This window comes from Strix uralensis, chromosome 17 (genome assembly GCF_047716275.1).
Source record: "Strix uralensis isolate ZFMK-TIS-50842 chromosome 17, bStrUra1, whole genome shotgun sequence".
NCBI lineage: Eukaryota > Metazoa > Chordata > Aves > Strigiformes > Strigidae > Strix > Strix uralensis.
In genome coordinates this window covers 9,457,222-9,479,139 of record NC_133988.1, presented here as the reverse complement: position 1 = coordinate 9,479,139, position 21,918 = coordinate 9,457,222, and the positions used below count along the sequence as shown (strand labels likewise).

The window sequence follows — 21,918 nt, the reverse complement described above, 5'->3', positions numbered from 1 at the left end:
TCACAGATTCTAAAAGAAACTGAAAGGTCACCTCACTTGGGTACCTATTTACTAAGTATATCTTTAAAGAAAGATATTTTTGCCACTGACAGTGTGTTTTAAACGTACTGCTAGCAGTTGCTTTTAACTGTACTTACTTGTGAAGCGGGCGTTTGTTCACTGAATCACTGATAGGACATTGGTCTTTAAAGTCTGAAAGTGTAGACTTAAGTGACTCAGTGATATTTATTATCGTCCTTTTCCTGATCTATGCACGTACCTTTCAGACCTCAAATAGTTACGAAATGCCAAGACTCTTGTCCTAGATACTCTTATCCTCCTCAGCCCTTTAGAATGAGATTTACTTAGTCTCACAAGCTTCTGTGTGTATGGTAGGTATTAAACTGTGATTCAGCAAACAGCTGGATGCCTGGTGAAGCCCTTAACAATGCAGTTGTGTTTTTTATCAGTTGTCTGCAGATGCATGTTCTATACATGCTAATTTTGAAATTGCTTTTTTTTTTAAGTCTTCGTTGGAATAAAGTGTAATACCCCAAGATGTTAAGGTAAAATCAGTTGTTGACAATTAGTCCAGCTTAGACTTAATTCTTACAGTAATGAGAGAAGAGCTTTTTCTCTAGACTCCTTGTCTGTACATCAGGGAAGGAGCATAAGGGAATCCCTTATACCAAATACTTATTCTTCCTTGTTTTGCAGCAGCTGTTGGTATTTCTCAAGGCACTTTCACATTAAAGCAGACAATCGCGTACAATAGTTGTGGAGATTTTGTGCTCCCGTTACGTCCATTTGTCTTCTTATAACGGGCTGTGCAGGTACAGAATATAATGAAGTTAACCATTGCACTTCTGTAAAATAACAAATATATGGGTGCCACACTAGATTCTAGTTGCTGAAAATATAGGAAACTAATATATAAAACCTTAGCATGAATATGATTTCTTTATCTCTTTGGATGGTAACAAAGGTTGTTTCATTGTGTTCTGGTTCCATCATAAAGCCAGAAAAAATGTCCTTATTTCTAGGTCACTCATGGAGTCTGAGTAACTTAATTTCAGCTTCCTTCAACTATGTGAGTGTTGTATTCTAACCCTTTAACTGTGTATGTGCTGTCTTTGTCTCCAGTGTTTCTATGGAAAGCTCTATCGCAGGAACTCATGACGAAATGTTGCAGGTTCTGAAGGAGAAGATGAGACTAGAAGGGCAACTAGAAGCACTCTCACTAGAAGCTAATCAGGTAGGAAATGAATTTCAATATCTGTATTTAGCAAATTATATTAATATGTTAATTTTCAAGAGCCTCCTACTCATTACTCATGGGAACTGTGTTTTGTAAAAACATTGTTGAATAAGGTACTTTATAGGGATGCTGTGTTTGGTTGACCCTGGCTGGATGCCAGCCACCAAAGCTGCTCTATCACTCCCCTCCTCAGCTGGACAGGGGAGAGAAAATACAATGAAAGGCTCATGGGTCGAGAGAAGGACAGGGAGGTCACTCACCAGTTACCATCATGGGCAAAACAGACTCGACTTGGGGAAATTAGTTTAATTTATTACCAATCAAATCAGAGTAGGATAAAGAGAAATAAAACCAAATTTTAAAACACTTCCCCCCCCACCCCCTTCTTCCAGGATTTAGCTTTACTCCTGATTTTCCTCTATGTCCTTCCTGCCAGCGGTGCAGGGGGACAGGGAATGGGGGTTGTGGTCTGTTCATCACCCATTGTCTCTGCTGCTCCTTCCTCCTCAGAGCGAGGACACCACACACTCTTCCCCTGCTCCGGTGTGGGGTCCCTCCCATGGTAGACAGTCCTCCACAAACTTCTCCAACGTGAGTCCTTCCGATGGGCTGCAGCTCTTCATGAACTGCTCCAGCATGGGTCCCTCCCACGGGGTGCAATCCTTCAGGAACAGACTGCTCCAGCGTGGGTCCCCCACGGGGTCACAAGTCCTGCCAGCAAGCCTGCTCCAGTGTGGGCTCCTCTCTCCATGGGTCCACAGGTCCTGCCAGGAGCCTGCTCCAGTGTGGGCTTCCCACGGGGTCACAGCCTCCTTCAGGCATCCCCCTCCTCTAGCATGGGGTCCTCCCTGGGCGGCAGGTGGAGATCTGCTCCCCCATGGGCCTCCCTGCGTGCATGGCACAGCTGCCTCACCATGGGCTGCACCATGGGAATCTCTGCTCCAGCACCTGGGCACCTCCTCCCCTCCTTCCTCACTGACCTTGATGTCTGCAGAGTTGTTTCCCTCACATATTCGCACTCCTCTCTCCAGCTGCAATTGCTGTTGCACAGGTTATTTTTCCCCTTCTTAAATATGTTTTCCCAAAGGTGCTACCACCACAGCTGATGGGCTCGGCCTTGGCCAGCAGCGGGTCTATCTTGAAGCCGGCTGGCATTGGCTTCATCAGACATGGGGGAGGCTTCTAGCAGCTTCTCACCCTGTAGCTTTCCCACTACCAAAAGCTTGCCACGCAAACCCAGTACAGATACTTAAGAGGATAAATATAAAGTTCGTAAAGTCTTCAAAGGTTTTTTAAAAAAAAAAAAGTTTTGTTTTTAAAAAGTCAAAATAAAGGGGAGGTGATAAATCCAAAGTAATGCTAACAATACCTGTATAGCTGTATTTTCTCTTTTTATTGATTGATGGTATAACACATATAATAGAAAGCATTCTTCCTTCAAGTGTGGAAACGTGTCTTATTAAAAATCTTGAGATGATTACTGACATATAAAGCTATATGTCTTGTCTGTGCTTTCCTCTGTATTTTCTTTGATTATTTTAAATACATGCTAAGTGAGATGTCACTTCAAAAAATATTTTTTTACAAGGAAGTGGTCTTTGCCTTAGCAAAGCCATTTTGCTGGGCATCTTCTTTAGTCAGCCATTAATGTGTTTTCCGTTAAAACTTCGGCATTTTGATTTTTCTGGACACACTCAGGCTCTCAAAGAGAAGACTGAGCTACAAGCCCAACTTGCAGCTTTGAACATGAAGCTTCAGGCACAGGTGGAGCACAGCCAAAACAGCCAGCAGAAGCAGGAATCTTTGAGCTCAGAAGTGGCCACATTAAAGCAGTCTTGCTGGGATCTGGAACGAGCGATGGCTGACCTGCAAAATGCCTTGGAAGCAAAGAACGCTAGTTTGGCTTCTTCAAATAATGATTTGCAGTTAGCAGAGGAGCAGTACCAAAGACTCCTGATGAAGGTTGAAGATATGCAAAAAAATGTTCTCACCAGAGACAGCACAGGTGGGATGATGTAAATGTCAATCTTTAAAATTTGTTATTCCATAAATCATTTTATTTCAACATAATTCTGAAGTCCAGGAGGAAGAGGAATTTTAATTTCTGTTTCATTGATGTCATGCTAATAAAATGGTCTGAATTTTAAGATGATTGTTTTTTATTTTATGTCGTCGCAGTTTGCAAGTTGCCACTGCCAGCTTTGAGAGGGAGGCATAAATATTTAGTCTAGTAAACTGTTTGACAGTGGACTCATGGTTTCTAGAAAATTGTACAAATGTTGGTTTGTACTGATGATTCTATATGTCAGGATACCTGCTTCCTGATTTTTTAACTAGTTCATATTTTCTGCCTCTAAGGAACTATGAATGCTTATAGAAGTGATTCATTTATTTTAATTTTATTCTGTTATGACCTGATACTTTGGATTCTAGCACTTCCCCTCACTTTTTCAGGAAAAGCCAATCTTTATGTAATTAGGCATATATGTTTTTTTCAAAAAGAAAGAAAAGCTATGAATATAGCAATAATCCTTGAAAGTATGTGCATAAAAATAGAACAATGGAGTGCTCTAGTCCATGTTCTTTATTTTTCTTTTTCTAGTTCATGATCTGCGACAGCAGTTGGCTTCCTTACAGAACCAGCTTCAGAAGGTGCAGTTGGAACGGACCACACTGACCAATAAGCTAAAGGCATCTGAAACAGAAATCACATCGCTCCAAAATGTGCGGCAGTGGTACCAGCAGCAGCTTGTACTAGCACAGGAGGCCCGTGTCAGGCTGCAGAGTGAGATGGCCAATATACAGGTATTATGATTTACTTGCATATAGGAGGACTGAGAATCGGTTCTTTTTCATTGTTTATGAGCTCAGACGAGGGAGCTGGTCTCACTTGTGTTCCTCAGGTGGAGAACGGGGTGGGGGGGTGTTTTGTTTTTAGTCATGAGGTATTAGTTCCTATTAATGCTGAGGCATAAATTTAACCAAAGTACTTGCCTTCTGTGGATGAAGATCTGCAGTGCCATGAAAGTAGTGGCTGAGTTAAGGCAGAGGGAGATTCAATGTGATTTTTTTTTTTTTTTTCCCCCCTGAAACTTTTAAATTTGTTGACCAAATTTTGACTGTTGGTATTGATCTGTGATTTTTTTTTTTTTCCTGCCTTCAGGCCGGGCAAATGACTCAAGCAGGTATGTTGGAACATCTCAAACTAGAGAATGTGGCACTGTCTCAGCAGCTGACTGAAACCCAGCACAGATCCATTAAAGAAAAGGAACGTATTGCAGCACAGCTGCAAAATATTGAGGTACGGTTGTAGGTGGTCTTCATGAATTATGTTCTGCCTAAGTTGTATATTTAGATTTTTGTAAACTCAAGGTTATTCTGGCAAAGTAAGATAGAATTATTATGAATTGATTCAAATGCTGCATTATAAAAACAGTAAATATTTCAGAGCAAATAAATTTGCATGACATTACGAACAGTAAGAGGGAGCAAGGCCATATGTTTTGCATTCCAAGGTACTTGCATTTTCAGCTCTGGTGTTTGTTTTTATTTTGATTTCAAAGGTGGATATACATGTTCTTCTTCACCCATTCATGAACTTTTTCAAGAGAAAACTTAATTGGAAGTTAAACTAAGTCAGTAAAGTTCGTCTTAAGTATGTGAAATTGCTCAGTACTCAGGTTTGTTCTTCCTGCCCTCCAGAAGTGCAGTATGTAACTTTCAGAGTACTTAAAACATTAAATACCGTTGAATTTCAATGACATTCCTGCTTCTGAGTGTCAAAGGGCAGTAAAGGAGCAGGTTAGTGGAAGCACACCATGTCTGGTGTTACTAATAGCAGTTGTGTAAATGACAGGAATAGCTATTTCATGGAATAGCTACAGCATCCAAGGAATCTTTTGTTTCAGACTTTTCCAAACACCTTCAATTTAATAAAGGTTCTTTTTCTTTACGTCTTGCTTCATCAATTTAGAAAGGATATGGTGTTACTTAAGAGGAATTCAGATTGTGACAAGACATTCACCATTATTCTAAATTGTCTTAAGTATATGCATGGGTGACTTCAGTAAGGACATATGGGTGCGTAAGGCAGACATCAGAATTATTTTTGTTTGTTTCTTTTCTCTAGAAACTTTCTTGATAATTTACCTTTTTTTTTCTCTTTTTTTTTTTTTTTTTTGTCTTTTTACCACCTCTCCCCTTCTGTGGAAATTGTTGAAGTTGATTCCTTGTTTTTTCTGTGCAGGCTGACATGTTAGATCAAGAAGCTGCCTTCATGCAGATCCAGGAGGCTAAAACCATGGTGGAAGAAGACTTGCAGAGAAAACTAGAGGAGTTTGAGGATGAGAAAGAACAGCTTCAGAAAATGGCTGATTCTGCGGTAACACTGGAGCAAGAATTGGAACAGGTAGACTGTTGTTAGGAAACTTCCCAAGGGTTTCAAAGGAAATACTTATTTGGCTGAAAAAGCAATAGTAAATAGATCCTGAGCTCTGAAGTTTTTTCAAAACCTGAAAGATTGCTGCAAAAATGAAGGCCCTATCAAAGTCACTGTCCCAGGTGAAAAGGCTCCCTTTTTTTTAACCATCTCAGTACTTTTTTGAAGTTTCAGAACTACTGTCTTGTAGACGTTGGGGTTTTATAGTGAATTCAGTATGTGATTATTCTAAGTAGAGACAAGAAGCATAGATCCATGTTCAAAGCTGTTAGGCAGTCACGATATTATTATATACACTTAGAGCATAATAAATGTGCACTTAGCTACAGAGTCCTGCTTTAACCATCTAACATTACAAAGGCAGCATGTCTAGGGTTGGAATGTGATAGCTCAGTATTATATTCCATGTAACTATATGGCATTATCATTAATAACACTGAATTTATCCAGTATATCTACTGTGGACACATTTTTCAAATAAGAATGTAGAATACTGTGAATCTTACTTAAGAATATTTTAGGTTTGTCATTCTGGTCATTGCTTAGCCTGTAAGATTACAGATGCTGCAGAATGCAATCAATGCAATTAATAGAGCAAATAGGAGTAGTCTATGAAAGTTAAAAAAATATTTTCACCTTCTGCTATTTTCTCTTAGAAGCTAAAATACCAGTTAAAATATTTTATTTTGATTGGAGGGCATTTGCAAAGATAACATTCATTTTGTATGAATTTAATCTTAAAATACTTCTTCTCAGGTCAAGTTGACTTTGCATCAGCGAGATCTGCAGCTTGAATCTTTACAGCAAGAACACCTAGACTTAATGAAGCAATTCACTCTGACCCAAGAGACGTTGCACACCAAAGAGCAGTCCCTGGATGACCTGCAAACACAGTATGATGAACTGAAGGCCAGATTAGAAGAGTTCCAAAGTGATGCTACTTCTAAAGATGACACAATCCAGTATTTGCAGAATGAGAAGATTGTCTTGGAAGTAGCTCTGCAGGCGGCAAAAGCAAGCAAGGAGCAACTTGACGAAGGAGCAATGCGCCTTGGAGAAGATACAGAAGTAGCATCAGAAATGTTGGAACAACTGAGGCAAGAAATGGCAATCAAGTCAAGCCAGGTAACAAATCCCTAGAAGTATCTTATTTAAAGTAGCTGTTGCAGGAAGTATTGCCACCGGCACATGATAGAGCCAATTACGTAAGTGGAGATTGGTATATGTGAGTTTGTATACGTGTGTAGTTGCAAGATTCAGCTAGTGGGAATATTGTAATCAATTCTGTCATTTTTCCCTGTTGGTAGACTGACACTTTACATCCTGTTATATCATCAGTGAGCTTAGCTTAATATCCCTTGGTATCTCTATGTGTTTATGCATTTGTGTGGTATGGGATGGGAAGCTGAGGTTAATTGATCTTGTTCTGTCTGTTTCCAAGAGCCACCATCTTTCCCAAATCTACCAGTTTTAAAACGCAATAATTTTGAGTACAGATCACAGTTTTGGAAGTAAGTTTTTAGTGTGCTCCTTTTCTATGGCACCGTGGGCCAGACATCTTCCTTATGCAGTAATTTGGTCATATTTAATTGTGCCCTTTTTCTTGAAGCAATATACCAGGGTTTGCTTTTGCATAGTGCTGTATACCAACTGAGGCTTTTTTCTAGTTACTGAACTATTTTACAAGATCAAGCCTAATGCATATCCTTATTCTTTTTGTGGCTGCTTTAAATGATGGCGACTCTTCCTTTCACACCTCAATTTGATAGTCATGTATGCTCTGTATTTTTTAGAGCATCCAAGCTCAATAGCAAGTATTCTTATTGAATACTGGTAATGCTGAATTCCTGGTAATCTTCAGAGATTTCTTTTGAAGATAATAATCGGACTTGATAGTATTACCTATAGAAGTATTGAGGAACTATGGAAATATTTTTAACGTAAAGATTGGGTTTTTTCTTCAAAGAACCAGCTGGTTTCTTCATTTGATCATCATATATGTGTGAACAAGTGCCATCCGGATACAACATAATGTACACTAACAATACTTTAATGGCAGAATAAAGGGGACTTCATGCATTCCTGAGAGTTCACAAGGCTCACTATGTGGTGACCTGTGTGAATGTATTTCTGTATAAAATGTTGTGTTATCTAACAGATGCCTAGTCAGAAACAGGATCCTCATTAGATTAGACAGTTGGTACAAGCATAGCAAAAGATACTGTCGCTGCTTGAAATAACATAGAATATGACATTTGGCATGTAAAGCAATGTGTTTGCTTTTTTTTCCCTCTGGCAGGTAGAAAATCTGCAACAAGAAAATGCCAGCCTTAAAAAACAGGTTCAAAAAGTGAAGGAACAGTTCTTGCAGCAGAAGGTAAGCAAAAGCAAACTATTTCAAAGAAATAGACCCAAGGAATATACTTTCTGGTTTTTTACAGTGAAGGCATGTACTTCTGAGGGATCTGTGAGGACACTTGAATCAATTTTCTGTATCAAAGAACTTTGTGACATAACTATACAGTTTCTGTATTTCATACAGTTGAATTTTGATCTGTAACTAACAAAGCAGATCCACCAATTCATGCTTTCATTGGACTTCAGGGAGTTTGCCAAATGATCCACCGTATAAAAGCTCTCTCTGGTTGATACTACATTTGCTTTTGCAAAAGCACTCAGGAAAATCTTCAAGTGTTGTCTTTTTCCTGCAGCTTTGGTAATCAGATTGAAAATAAGGGCTATATTGCAAATTTTATTCTGAATTTACACAGCTTTGAAACATTAATTCAAAATTTAGATGCCATTAATGTTGCAGATATATGCGTCTTATGTATAGGATGGCATATAAGCCCTCTTGTCATGTCAAAAGTTACTAATTGTGTGCATGGGATGGTTCATTTTTTACAATTAGTTTAGTTTAAAATGTCATGTAATTCTTGCAGTTCAATAAAGAATGTGAAGAAGAGTATACCGTACTGCTATAAACACTCTTAGTCAGAATTTTTTTATGAACTACTAATACATGGTGGTATTTGGTATCTGAGCTTGCATAAAAGGCTTTGAACCAGAGTAAATATGTTGCAGAAGATGATGCTGGTTTGTATTCTTTGACACAAACCCCCTCTTCCCCCAGACTAAAATAATATCAGTAAATACTTTATAGTAAATTACTCTTAAGTTTAGAAATTTGGAACAGAGGTGACATTGTCCTCTTGAAACTCTTGTGTCCAAGGTAATGGTGGAAGCTTATCGAAGAGATGCAAGTTCTAAGGACCAGCTGATTAGCGAACTAAAAGCTACAAAGAAGCGGCTGGACTCAGAAGTGAAAGAGTTAAAACGAGAGCTACTGAAAATTCAAGTTGAAAAACAGTCACTCGAATCTGAACATTCAAAATTACAGAAGGAAGTATCTCAGGTTCACCAGCAAATGGTGGAAATAGAAAATCATCTTCAGTCAGTGCAGAAAGAACGAGATGATATGGAAACACGCCTACAGGTATGGAAGGTGTTAAGCTTTGGACTTTGAGAGTGTTACATCTAGGATACCGTACTGTTTCTACTGCCTCTGGAAATAAACAGAATGACCACCTGCAAGTTAAGATTCTTGTTTACATATTTAATATTGTCTATATATTTGAGCATACACCTACCAAGATTCTGCTTATTAGCATCTCATGTAAGTCAGTGGGGGGAAGCACTCTACAGGAGTGGTAGAGGTGTGATGTGGAAGCAGTTTCCTTGGTCCCAAAGTGAACTCCATCTGAGAACAAAGGCCAAACTAGAACTCTGTTCGTACATGTTAAGGTGGTGGCCAAAAAGGGAGAACTGAAGAAGAAATAAAAGGGAAAGAGAAAGGAGATGGAGAACCTTGTAACAGTTTATATTTAGAGATGGAAGTAATTTTGAAATTTCATGCTTATTCTTTTATAATCCACCATGTAGCAAACGTGCTTTTGTTCTTACTCTCAATGGGTGCTTTTTTCCTTCCTATTAAGTCTTTGCAGTTCGATAAGGAACAAATGGCATCTCTTGCTGAGGCAAATCAGTCATTAAAACAACAAGTAGAACAAATGCAAGAAGAAGCAAAAAAGTAAGTGTTTTTGTAGCACAGACAAAAGAACTACAGCATCTGTTTTTCATATTCACCTTTTTAGCAATCACACTTTCCCTATTCCCTAGTCTTTGGGAAATTTAAATAGAGAATTGTAGAGGGTCATAGAGTCATATCCATGGTAAAGTATTGGTTGCATGCTACACAGGAGTTACAGCTTCGCCTCTGATTCACTTATGGTTTTAACCAACAGCATATGCCATACAACATACATACTGGAGCTAATCCTAGTTACCGTTCACTGAATTTTTAACCTTGACTAGAATATTGATTGGCACTGGTGAGGAACCTTCCCCCCCCCCAACTGGTGATCACAAGGTTTTTATGATACCTGACATATCCAACAAGGATCTCAGATTAGATTGGAGTCTTACTCTAAATTCTGTGTTATTTTTAGAGAGTAGTATACATTCTTTCATATTGGAGTTTTAATAATTCTGACCTCTTAATTACCGTAAGTATTTTCTTAGAATGTTATCAAGAGTCTTCAAAGTATTGTCTTGCAGAGGGCCAAATTGTACCTTGCCAGGCTGATGGCTTTCTCTGATGAGAAGTGGGTGACTCTGGGACAAGGGGAGAGAACTTTTTTGTTGGGCCATGTGAAAAATTAATCTTTTAGCACTGTTTTCAGGCAGTTTCTGGTTTTACCTGATGTTTTATTTTTCCTTTCGCTCCAGGGCTATTACTGAGCAGAAACAGAAAATGAAGCGTCTAGGGTCAGATCTGACAAGCGCTCAGAAAGAGATGAAAGCAAAACATAAAGCCTATGAGAATGCAGTCAGCATTCTTAGTCGTCGGCTACAGGAATCTCTTGCTGCAAAGGAATCTGCTGAAGCAGACTTGAGCAAACTAAAAGCGCAAATCACCGATGGTGGAAACAACCAGATTGCTCAAGTATGCAGATGTCTTTTAACATTGTTAGTACAAAGATAGAGCTATCATGGTATTAAATACAAGTCTTGAAATATTGTTTTACAGTGAAGCGGTGAAAATATTTGGAATATAAAGCTAGATGAGAACATGGTATCAGTTTCTGAGTACTGAGAATTTCCTTAGCTACATTTGAGAGAGGTGATTTGACAGGCTTTGGTTTGGTTGGTGTTTGGTTTTGTTTTTTTAATTTTACTTGTATGTTTCAGGTTACCAATTGTAATCTAAGCTCAAGAGGATGATCAGCCTTAGTGCTAAATTTCCTGATTAATTTTCATTGTTGGGGATTTTTTTGAGTTGTTTTTTGTTTGTTTGTTTATTTTGAAAGACTCAGCATCTGAAGATTTGCCAAAATTCTAACTCTTACTTCTTTTTTTGTCACTGACAGCTAAAAGTTCTTCAGGGTAGCCATACCTTACTCATATATGTTATGCCTGTGATAACAAAATTAATTTACTGGGGAAAGCTCAAATTCCTTGGACCAGTGGAGCAAGATATCAAATACACTAATAACAGTAGCAGGATGCAAGGGTGGAAAGCTCTGAGCAAGACCTTTACATTAAGCATTAGCACCTCATTTAATATTTGCTAGAGAAGTAGGCTTTTTAACAAAAGCAAAATTACTTCTGTAGATGGGTGATATATTAACCACGCTTGTGATCCCTTTGTCTTTAGGAAAGGATTCAAGCTCTGGAGACAGAATTGCAAGCTGTTAGCAGCAGTAAGTTGATGCTGGAAAAAGAGTTGCAAGAAGTGATTTCACTTACCAGCCAGGAGCTTGAAGAATACAGAGAGAAAGTGCTGGAACTTGAGGATGAGGTGATTGCTTGAATTTGCATGGTAGATGGGAAGGTGACAGTAAAAAGTGCCTGAGAGGCAGGGAGAAATTTTAGTACCATAATTTTACGGCAGCAGTGCAGGAAATCAGAATCTTACATAGGAAACATTGTGTCAGTGGCACTTGCTAATTTTGCTGCCCTGCGTTCTTCACGGTTTCATGAATCATGGTCATATAGGGGAAAAGAAGACGAGAGAAAAGTAGTTCCTGTATTAGATACCAGCTGTGTCTGGTCATGGGATGGTGAGGATGCATGAATCATTGCCTTTTGAAACTATTTGGAGTCATGGATGCTCAGTGATTTTGAGGGCAGGGTGTTGATGTTCGGTTGTAGAGTTGCACAAAAACATTATATATATTAACTACTCTTGATGTGCACCTTAACAGTACTCCTGGATTCTGCTTTCTAGCGAGCATTTTAGTCTTCCAAAAGGAAAAAATACCTAACTGAACTTACTTTGAAGTGTTTATTTAAAAAAGAAAAGAAAAAAAAAATCCCACTATGGGAAAGCAAGATGTTTATGAGTTTAGCTCACAATTTTTTTGTGGTAGTAATCTGGAGTTGTTTGTTTGATTTGGGTTTTTTCTTTGGCTATAGCTTCAGGAATCTAGAGGCTTCAGGAGGAAGATAAAACGTTTAGAAGAAATTAATAAGAAGTTGGCCTTAGAACTGGAGCATGAACGTGGAAAACTTACAGGTCTGAGTCAGTCCAATGCTGCTTTGCGGGAGCATAACAATATCCTTGAAACAGCATTAGCGAAAAGAGAGGCAGACTTGGTACAACTGAATCTACAGGTATTTGACCTTTTGATATAATATCTTAAGAAAGGAGTTAGCTCATATTTCTGATAACAGGATGTAGACATCTTCACTCATATGGTACAAAGTTGGTGCATTTTCTCCAGATCTGGGTCTTCTGTGTGTTGTGTAACAGCAGCAATATAGGGGGCTAAACAAGAGATCAGAAATGAGACTTTGCACTAAACAGAGCTGTTTCTTTTGAAAAAAAAATCACACTAAAATATTTGCAATAGTGAAAGTGTGGCTCACTTAAGTTATTTGGAACATGCAAACTGTGTTACATATCGATTCATTGAGATGAATGATTTTTATGCCAATAGTAATATATTCATGGGGTAGAAGCAAATGGGAATACAGGCAATGAGCTATCATTTAACCATAGCTACTTCTAAGGTTGAAGGGTACCGTGAGGAAAGACTTACCGGTGAACTGCAGAAAGAAGTTTTACAATCCCTGCATTGGCTTGTGTTTGTATTTACTGGCATTTCTGGTCTTCCAATGAGCCTGCACAAAATGTGTGTTTGTTTTTGTGATGTGATACAGGTTCAGGCAGTCCTAAAGCGGAAAGAGGAAGAGGATCAGCAAATGCAGCAGCTTATTCAAGCTTTAAAGGCTTCCTTAGAGAAAGAAAAGTCAAAAGTTAAAGACCTTAAGAAGCAGGTAATGGCTCATCTTTTGTTTTATTTACTTAAAAGGTGATTTAAATGTAAAATATTTGAAAAGTAGCTTGAAACAAAATCTGTGCTTTACAACATAGTGCTTCCTGCAGGGTCTCTGTCATGATGGCCAGTGGCTGCAAGATCACTTGATGTCTTTTCTGTTGTGCCCTGTGTTAAACATACTCATTGACTACCAGGAAAGTTCCATCATGACTTGTAAAGCATGGGACATATCCTGAAGTGATGATACTTCGTTGAAAAATTCACAATGAAGAAGCAGTCTGGGAAATGGGCTTCTTCCATTACATATAGTTATTAACTGCCATAAGGATAGCAACACTAATAATAACTTTTTTAGACAAAAAGAGAAGTGTTAACAGCTGCACAACTTCCTTCTTGATTTGTTTTGTACTCCTTTAGTCTCGCTCCCTTTATGATTCACCTACAGTGATAAAACAAAGAAAAATTGCATCTCTTTTTTTTTTTCTTGTAGGAAGCAGCAGCCAAAGCAGATGCAGCACATAACCGCCGTCATTACAGAGCTGCTGTGCTTGAGCTTAGTGAAATCAAGAAAGAGCTACATGCCAAAGAACTGCTTGTCCAAGCCCTTCAGGTTGAAGTGGACAAGCTACAGTAAGTAAACGTCCAAGTTCTTAGAGAGTAGTAAATAAAACAAATCCTCTGAAAAAGCCGTACATTAGTGAATTTTTGGTTTTGCCACTCTGGAGTGGATTAAGTTGAAATGTACCCCAGCTGAGCCTGACCATAAGATGTATGTTTGGACTCTAGGCGAATACTTGCATTTTTCTGTCTCTTCATAGTTCAGTTATACCTGAAATGCAGTGTATTTAGGCTTCCATCTGCTTTTTTTTACAGTTTCAACATAGATTTCTACCATTTCATGTTACTAGTAAGGATTAACACTTCATATATATCCTATTATTCTTCTCTCTTTCACATGCCTGAGGAACTATATAGAGGATGAATTTGATCGTTGAATTTATTCCACAATATATTCAAATTAAATTTGTTTTCTTGTATAGAAGATATTTTCTTAAACTTTAAGAAGGTATCAGACCTACATGAGAATGGATATAAGGTCAACTCTGTTCCTCCTAAAACAAAAACAAAACTGCTGGCAGGTTTTTGGGGCTTCTTTTTCCTGCATAATCTATTGTTTGTAACTGGACTATTACCAGTGCTCAAGGAATTTTTTTTTTGCAATATTTAATGGTATATTCATTCATCTGTCTCATACAAAATCTTTTTGTGATTTAATTCTCGCTGTGAATGTGTAGGCAAAGTCTTCAGTCAAAGCTTATAACTAACCAGGTTCCATGCACTGTCATGTCATTTATGGTTACATAGCTAACCCAGTGAAGTACTTGTTTTAAAGGACAGATGGAATAACTGCTGTGTCTGTTAATCCTGCTGTGCAGGGTAGAAGATGAAAAACATTCCCAGGAGGTATCACAGTTTCAGCAAGAGCTGGCAGAAGCCAGGTCTCAACTCCAACTTCTGCAGAAAAAGCTGGATGACAAGCTTAGTGAACAGCCTGTAGTAAGCCAAGAGGTAAAAACTGCACATTTACTGTGTTTATCCTTATTTTTGATGCATTGTACAACTTGATTTGTCTTTAATTCAGCATTTTTTAATGAAATTTTGCTAGGTTTTGTTAGAACCAAGAAGGGTTCTTGAGACATAATAAAGTATTTCAGATTTTGTGGTTGATTGTACCTATAGATAATTCTAAAGATTCTTTTTTTTTTTCCCCCTTGGTAGGTGGAAGACCTCAAGTGGGAAGTAGAACAAAAAGAAAGAGAAATTGAAACACTTAAGCAGCAGTTGGATATGAGCGAACAGCGCAGCCACAAGGAGTTAGAAGGGGTACAAGTTGTCTTGCAGGTATTTAATCTAGCCAGTGGAGATTCTGATGGGTAACTAGTATTGCTGTAGGGGAATAAAAATATTGTTTTAATTATTGTTTAAAAGCATGCTTACACTGGTACTTTTCTGATACTTGTTTTTCATAAATTTTTATTTATACAAACTTATTCACTGTATGTTTTGCAGTGTCTTTAATTTTCTGTTTTACTTTGACTGTGCTGTTAGCTTCTTATTTCCTTGACTGTACGCCATTAAAATAGGCTACTGACTTTTTTAAATCTAATTTCTGGTTTTCTGCTAGAGCAAATTGGTTTCAAGTAGCAGTGTTATGTGTTGTTTCTTTTTTAGTTTCCTCTGGAGACTGAAAAAAATTATAAAAACATTAGTTGGCTGGAATTTTTATATCATTTCACTATATCATACTGATTCTCCTCTTTTCCCATTTAGAATATCAAGACTGAGTTGGAAATGGTGAGGGAAGACCTGTCAATGACTCAGAAGGATAAGTTTATGCTCCAGGCTAAAGTAACTGAACTGAAGAACAGCATGAAGTCACTCCTGCAGCAGAACCAGCAACTGAAGCTGGACCTGAAGCATGGCAAGATGAAGAAGGTATTTAAACAGGGAAGACTACATATTGTAGGGTACTGGAAAATACTCCACTAGTGCTCTTCAATTAAAGTACAGGAAAATACTCTGCTGCCAGAAACCTGGTGAAAACTCTGAACTGAAACGCCTGCCTGTGATACAGACTTACTGATGTTCTGATATTGAAATGATAAGTACAGGAAGATTTGCAGGCAAAAGTAATTACTGATCTTGACTTCCCGCCTTTTACTTCAGAAATCTTTGTGTTTAGTGTATTACCATACATTTACATTTTTACATAAAGCAAAAAAGGTAGCACTTAGATAATGAATCATAGGCAAATATGGAGTTAATACCTTCTTATAGTTAATATCTTCTTAATGTTTATGTGTCTGACCTCTCCATACTGTCTAGTTTTTCATCCTTGCACAATTTCAGAAGGTGAATTGAGTTTTCTCATTTGCTACTAATACAGAAAAATGCAGTAATAGTAGATCTCTTGCTCTTTCCCTCACTGAAGTAATTCTCTCACTTAGCAAGACAGAATTTCATATGGAAGCCTCCATTTCACTCTTTTAGACATTGGTCCCGATACCTCAGCCTGCAGGTTCCAGAGTTTCCAAAAGGATTTCTTTAATTGTACTTAAATGATTTTTTTTTTTTTTCTGAATTGTTCTCTTAACTATACTGAAAGAATGTTACAAAAATTTGTTGTGAAGATCCAAGTAATTTGCTTTAAATCCTTCCTGGTTTCTTTCTTTAGTAGGGTGAGGTCTTGAGTAGGTCCTTCGAGATGCTGTTTGTTTACCTACAAGCGTGGCTAGCAGGTGACATTAGGTTAGGAACTTTAGCTTGTGACCCATGAGATTTAACGTGAATGTGCTTCTGATTCCTGCTCTGTAATGCAGATATATATTAGTAGTGTGATGTGAGACTCTTTCTATGTGGTAAAAATAACATTGATGAAATAATTGTATTCCTGCCCCTTCTTTTTTGCCTTTATCCAGAGGAAGGAACTGAAAGGAGAGAATAACTCTTCAAATCCTGTGACTCCAGTCAAGATTCCTGATTGTCCAGTGCCTGCTGCCTTGCTGGAGGAACTGTTGAAACCATCAACAGCTGTGAGCAAGGAGCCTTTAAAAAATCTGAACAGCTGTCTCCGGCAATTAAAGTATGACCTGTTGTTTTCAAGCATATTAAATAATCTTAAAAATGTTTCCAAGAAACCAGCTGCCAGCCTAAGGAAAAAAGGATTTGTAAAATGAATTCTTTTCCTCTTATTGGGACTATATTTAGGACAGTAGGATGTTCTGTCATTAAGTGCTTGCTTATATGGTAATGAAATAGGGAAAGAAGCCTTTACAGTAAACTAGACAGAATGTCCATCCTAAATTGTACACAGCCAAACAAACCAGAAACAGCTATTTCTAGTTGTTCTTGTTGGTGGAAAAGCTGGTGTTTCTCTGCAGTATCAGAGAGGCTGCTCATGATAGGAGCCCAGGCAGTGTGTTAATAAGAAATCTTTACAGAGGAAGTCCATTCTGACAAAAATATGTTTTCAGATCTTCCCTTACAAGGCTGCATATGAGATTCTGAGCAAGAAAGCTACAACTTCAGGAAGACAGAGAGTTCAGATTATTAGGAGAACTGAGCTGCTATTATCACCTCAGTTGATATTTGAGGGAAGTGAGCCTGTGATGATGTTCTGTGATCCTGTAATACCAGACCAGTCACTTTGCTAAATTGGTGTGTAACTAAAGTCATAATGTGTTTATCTAGTTATTTCTTTGTGCTGCTTTCCTCACCTCTACCTCCCATGTTGTCTTTTATACCTTCAAGAGTACCATGTTTATCAGGTTGCAGTCACTAAGTGCCTTTACTGAGGAAACAGTGCTGCATCATCCCTGGTAATGAGTATGTGCAGCAAAGAAGCTGCTGCATTGTTGGCCCTTATTTTTTAATTAAGCATATTGTATTTGTTTTGCTTATAAATTAAAGACAATTCCTAAGCTTCCTGTAGACTTCTTTCTCTTGTATACAGCTATAGCTTAGAGTCTTGGATCTTGCATTTAGCAGTTAGCTTTCTGCTCGTTAACTTTTGCTTTTTGTTCTCAATACTTTCAAAAGGCAAGAAATGGACAGCCTTCAGCGTCAGATGGAGGAACACACCATTACAGTACATGAATCAATGTCTTCGTGGACTCAGATTGAGGGGCAGCTAATGGACCTTAACCCTACCAGCCCTGCAACTGCATCAGACCAGCAGGAGATTGCTACTGTAGATGAAAAGAAGCAGAATTGTAGTGTTAGTGACAAGGAAGCTTTGACACTATAACCTCCTTATCAGTTGTCTTTCTTCCTATTGCTTTACGTATGTAAACAAATCTTTATCAAAATTATTTATTTCATTTTTTAAATGGTGTTCAGAGTTGTGCTTTTGCCTGTAGAAGCAAAGGGCATGATTTTGAGAAACTGGTGTAATCTTAAATGCAGAACATGCTATTCCAGGGGTTTGTTTGAAACCTTACCGTAATAATTCTGTCATATTGGGGACTGCCAAGTGGTAAATGCTCATTTAGGGGTTTAGTAAGAGTTCAGATGAAGGTTTAAAATGAGGTCAGGAGGAGCATCTGATTCCAGGTCTGTATTTATTCAATCTGAGTGAGTTTGTTAACTCACTGTTAATGACTGTTAGTTATGTAACATCTGGGGTTTGGTGGTTTTTTTTAAATTTGGGAGGGGACGGGCAGTGTGGTGTTTTCCCCCATCTTTGGTTGTATCCAAATCACAGGGAAAAATAAGTTCTGTTCATGTTCAGCCATTAGCAGTGGTTGAGAACTGGATGTTCTGAGCATCCTCTCTCCTCCCTCCTATAATCTCTTATTCTTGAAATTGAGATTACAATTTAATTCCTGTATTTAAAGGAAAAAATTTCATTTGAAGCCATTTCTAGTTATGAAGATGACCTCTAACCTATAGCAAAAGGAACAAGACTGTAAAGACAAGCAATGCAGACCAGATTTGCCTGGGATGTTTTCTGAGTATCAGTTTTTCTCTTACAGTCGCAGGCCAGTAGGGAGCTTTGCTTCACTGCACAAACACTTCTTGCACCTTTTTAGTTCAACTTTTGAAGTAGACACCCTTGAAAAAGGTATGCGTGTAATATATATATATATATAAGAAAAAAATCATAACTTTCTGACTTTGAATATCTGTTTTAATATGCTTATATACTGTAAGTTAAGGCTGACACAAGGGTTTTTGTTACTGTCATTGTTTTAATGTTACATTTAAGTTTGCTGGTTTTTGACATACTGTACAAATGGCTTAGGGAAATTAGCCCCTAAAGCCAGAGCTTTTAGAAATGTAATTATTTTTACTTTAAAAGACAAAATGATAATGCCTATAAAATTATTATTTTTATTAGCTTTATCTTCTCCCACACACTTCCCCTACTTTATGCACCCTCTATTACCAGGTGTCCACCATGAATAGAAATGTTGGTACTGTGGCAGCCCCTCTGCAGAGCACCTTGACTAGATTATTATTAAAGCAGCCCACTTTAGACTCCTTCACCTCTGGTCCCGTTGCTCCATGTGGCTCATAGTGCAGCAATAAGCCCGCCTTCTCCTCATTCAAAAATTCAGTGTGGAGGTACTGCTTTGCCTAACGTGCTGAGTGCTAAAGCACAGATCAACATATATGTGACAGATTATTTGGAAGATTTAGTGGCAACTCATGTACTAGAATGTTCTTGTTTTTAAAACATAGAGGAAGCAGGTCATTTATATCCACTATAGTTTGGTGTTTAAAAAAAAAAAAAAAAAAATTAGTAAGTACCAGTAGATTAAGTGGCTGGGGAAAAAAATGAAAATTCTAGTTCATGTATTTTTCCAAAAATACTGCTGCTGCTTTTGGATGGGTTTGCTTGTTTAGGGGGGAAAATGATTGCAGTTTGCTTAGCAGTAAGGCAAAAAATAAGCAAACAAAAAACCCAAACCCACCCATACTTATCCAAAGTCTGATTTCTTATAATTACTGGTTCAAGCTCTAGTCCAGTTGAATATTTTGCACTTAAAGTGTCTATACTGACTGATTTCATGCCCCTCAGCTACTGGATTTTCACTTACATGTTATTAGGATCAAATGATGCTAAAAGTCAAGGGTTTGGAATTGGTGAAGGAAGCAGTGCATTAGCAAGGCATGAGGTGCCCATCATACAGAATTACCAAACAATTCAAAGAAAAGTCAAAAGCTTTACAGACTAGCTTAGACATGTTAATGTCTGCATACTGCTGCAGTCTACTTTGCAGAGTAAATGGTACTGATTATCTTGCTGCTGTCATGTTCTTGAAGTTGCCTGTATATATCAAATGTTCAGGATTTTAAAAAATACTTGTGCAGCATTAAACAGTGTTGCTGTTAATTTTAGTAAATACATTGACTACAGTTAAGAATCCATTATGTTTTAATCTCTTAAGTTTGGCGACAGTTGTACACATAAAGGTTTTATCTGGTATCAAAGAAGCCAGCATTGTTAGAAACCTTCATAGTTCTTCAGAATGTCTGCTCTCCTTTTTGTGTCAATAATCATACTGCATTCTGTTTCCAGTGCAGTGCTGCCTTTTCTCACTAGCTCCTTATAAAGACATCTGAGCTTATACAGTCCAGTAGTCTTAGATGCATGTTTTTCCATTTAAAGATGAGGGAGCTGTTGTGAAGTGCTCAGATAAGATTTTCCACCTTGACCCACCTGTGTCTCTGAAAGTACCTGGACACTACGTATTTTCATTATATATTCACCATGTGTTTCTTGTATAAACAGAAGCACCATGCCATTTACTTAAATGAAGGACAGACAGTGAGACTTGAAGGGTCTAAATCTGGTGAGGTACTAAGTCAATTACAGAAGTCACTGGGAAGCCTTCTAGAAGGAGCATGCACATGTGATAAAAGCAAGGCCTTTTCTTTGAAGCTCATCCGCTATCTTTCTTAATTATCCAGAGAAGTAGTTCCTGTTATATTAAAAAGCCTCACCCTGAGGCTGAGCATGCTCGCTCTACAAAGCTTCAGGTCTCTTCTGGCTAGGCGATAAAAACAAACTAGTTGTAGGAATGAAAACTGCTTCCCCTCTGCCTGTCGCAGCACTGCCAAATACATCAGAGGAAAATCTGAAGAATAATCTCTTCAAGATTTTTTTTCCTTTTCCTTTTTAAAGCACTGCAATAGAATGTATTTTCAGTGTCTGTTTCTTCAGTGGTTGCTACCTACTAAACCAAGTCTTGTTGATGGAAGGAGAAGTGTCACTGTAATGTGAGAATGTTTCCTAAGTGGTGAAAGGTGGTAAATGCTGCAGCATTACTTTTTCAAAGTTGGGGTTTTGAGGACTCTTGACTAATTGTGCATTTAAAAAAACCAAACAAAAACCCACAACAGAAAACCAGCAAACCCTGCAATGGAAAAAAGTTTTAGTTACTGAGTCTCTGGTGTTGCTGAATATTGCATAATGCTCCATTCTATTGTCTTCCAGATTTCTTGGAAATATTTGTGCGCTGTATTGGGATCAGCTGAGCCCCTTATTATCCACTCATGCAATGGGAGGATCTGATCCCATGCTGTTAGGGCTATATCCTAGCCAAAATCTATGAGAATTTCCCATATGTAGAATAATATACAGAATGAAAATTCTAGTGCTCATATTTTCATGGATTACTTATTCCTCCTTAGGGGAGTGAACTGCAGTGGCATACGTGTTTTAATGTTAGCTATGACAACATTAAAGGTGTACTGGGGACAGATGGTGTTGACAGTGTAGATGTAACTTAAAGATGACAAGTTCACTACTGGTGATGCAAAAGCTTGTGACGTATGTTTTATTAACTTTGCCGGGGAAGTGTGAATAGTTGCATGTGACTTGCTGTGACCAGAGCCTTTAAATATTTTCATGTGAAAGCAATTACAGTCCAAAGTAATTACTAATGCTTATCAGCTGTCATCTGATCTATCTTGTCTCCTACTAATGTGTAACACTTCAGTCTTGGGCAGTAGGGCAACCTAATTTCCAATACAGATGCACAGATTTCTAGGGGAAGGAAAGATGTTCTGGATATTGTAAATGAAATACTGTTATGTTTTATACATGACATTCAGTAATGTCTGCTTAGGCTGTATTTGTAAAGATAGTTAATTATTTCATGTTCTTGAGTGGATAACCCAGGGGATGGAGGAGTTACACTATGTACAATTAATGTTTATGATCATACAAAGCATGTTGATTATAAAAATAATGTGCATAGGAATTCCTTTAAAAGTTTTGTGCAATAAACTATTTTTGGTAAAGGGCTCCATGTTGTTTCTACTTTTAAAGAGAAATTGATATCCTCTTTGGTTTTGGACAGTAATTTTTATGTTTAGGATTCTGAACGTGC

General features: G+C 38.0%; 1 protein-coding gene across 8 annotated transcripts in view; it reads left to right on the top strand.

Annotated features, from left to right (window-relative positions):
* Positions 1 to 21,918, top strand: part of GOLGA3 (golgin A3) — a 30,613-nt gene that overhangs the window by 8,386 nt on the left and 309 nt on the right. For 3 of the 8 annotated variants that reach the window (XM_074887404.1, XM_074887403.1, XM_074887401.1), the window contains 19 exons: positions 1,123 to 1,234; positions 2,936 to 3,242; positions 3,840 to 4,042; positions 4,401 to 4,538; positions 5,484 to 5,645; positions 6,432 to 6,800; positions 7,975 to 8,052; positions 8,908 to 9,171; positions 9,671 to 9,765; positions 10,464 to 10,680; positions 11,392 to 11,535; positions 12,153 to 12,350; positions 12,900 to 13,016; positions 13,509 to 13,648; positions 14,455 to 14,587; positions 14,798 to 14,920; positions 15,350 to 15,514; positions 16,498 to 16,661; positions 17,618 to 21,832. In XM_074887404.1, coding sequence (XP_074743505.1) covers positions 1,123 to 1,234; positions 2,936 to 3,242; positions 3,840 to 4,042; positions 4,401 to 4,538; positions 5,484 to 5,645; positions 6,432 to 6,800; positions 7,975 to 8,052; positions 8,908 to 9,171; positions 9,671 to 9,765; positions 10,464 to 10,680; positions 11,392 to 11,535; positions 12,153 to 12,350; positions 12,900 to 13,016; positions 13,509 to 13,648; positions 14,455 to 14,587; positions 14,798 to 14,920; positions 15,350 to 15,514; positions 16,498 to 16,661; positions 17,618 to 17,825 — 3,337 coding nt within the window. In that variant the 3' untranslated portion in view covers positions 17,826 to 21,832. Of the gene's footprint in view, positions 1 to 1,122; positions 1,235 to 2,935; positions 3,243 to 3,839; positions 4,043 to 4,400; positions 4,539 to 5,483; positions 5,646 to 6,431; positions 6,801 to 7,974; positions 8,053 to 8,907; positions 9,172 to 9,670; positions 9,766 to 10,463; positions 10,681 to 11,391; positions 11,536 to 12,152; positions 12,351 to 12,899; positions 13,017 to 13,508; positions 13,649 to 14,454; positions 14,588 to 14,797; positions 14,921 to 15,349; positions 15,515 to 16,497; positions 16,662 to 17,052; positions 17,237 to 17,617; positions 21,833 to 21,918 lie in introns of those variants that run through there. The other 5 variants (XR_012631328.1, XR_012631329.1, XR_012631330.1 and 2 more) reach the window with 5 other exon arrangements.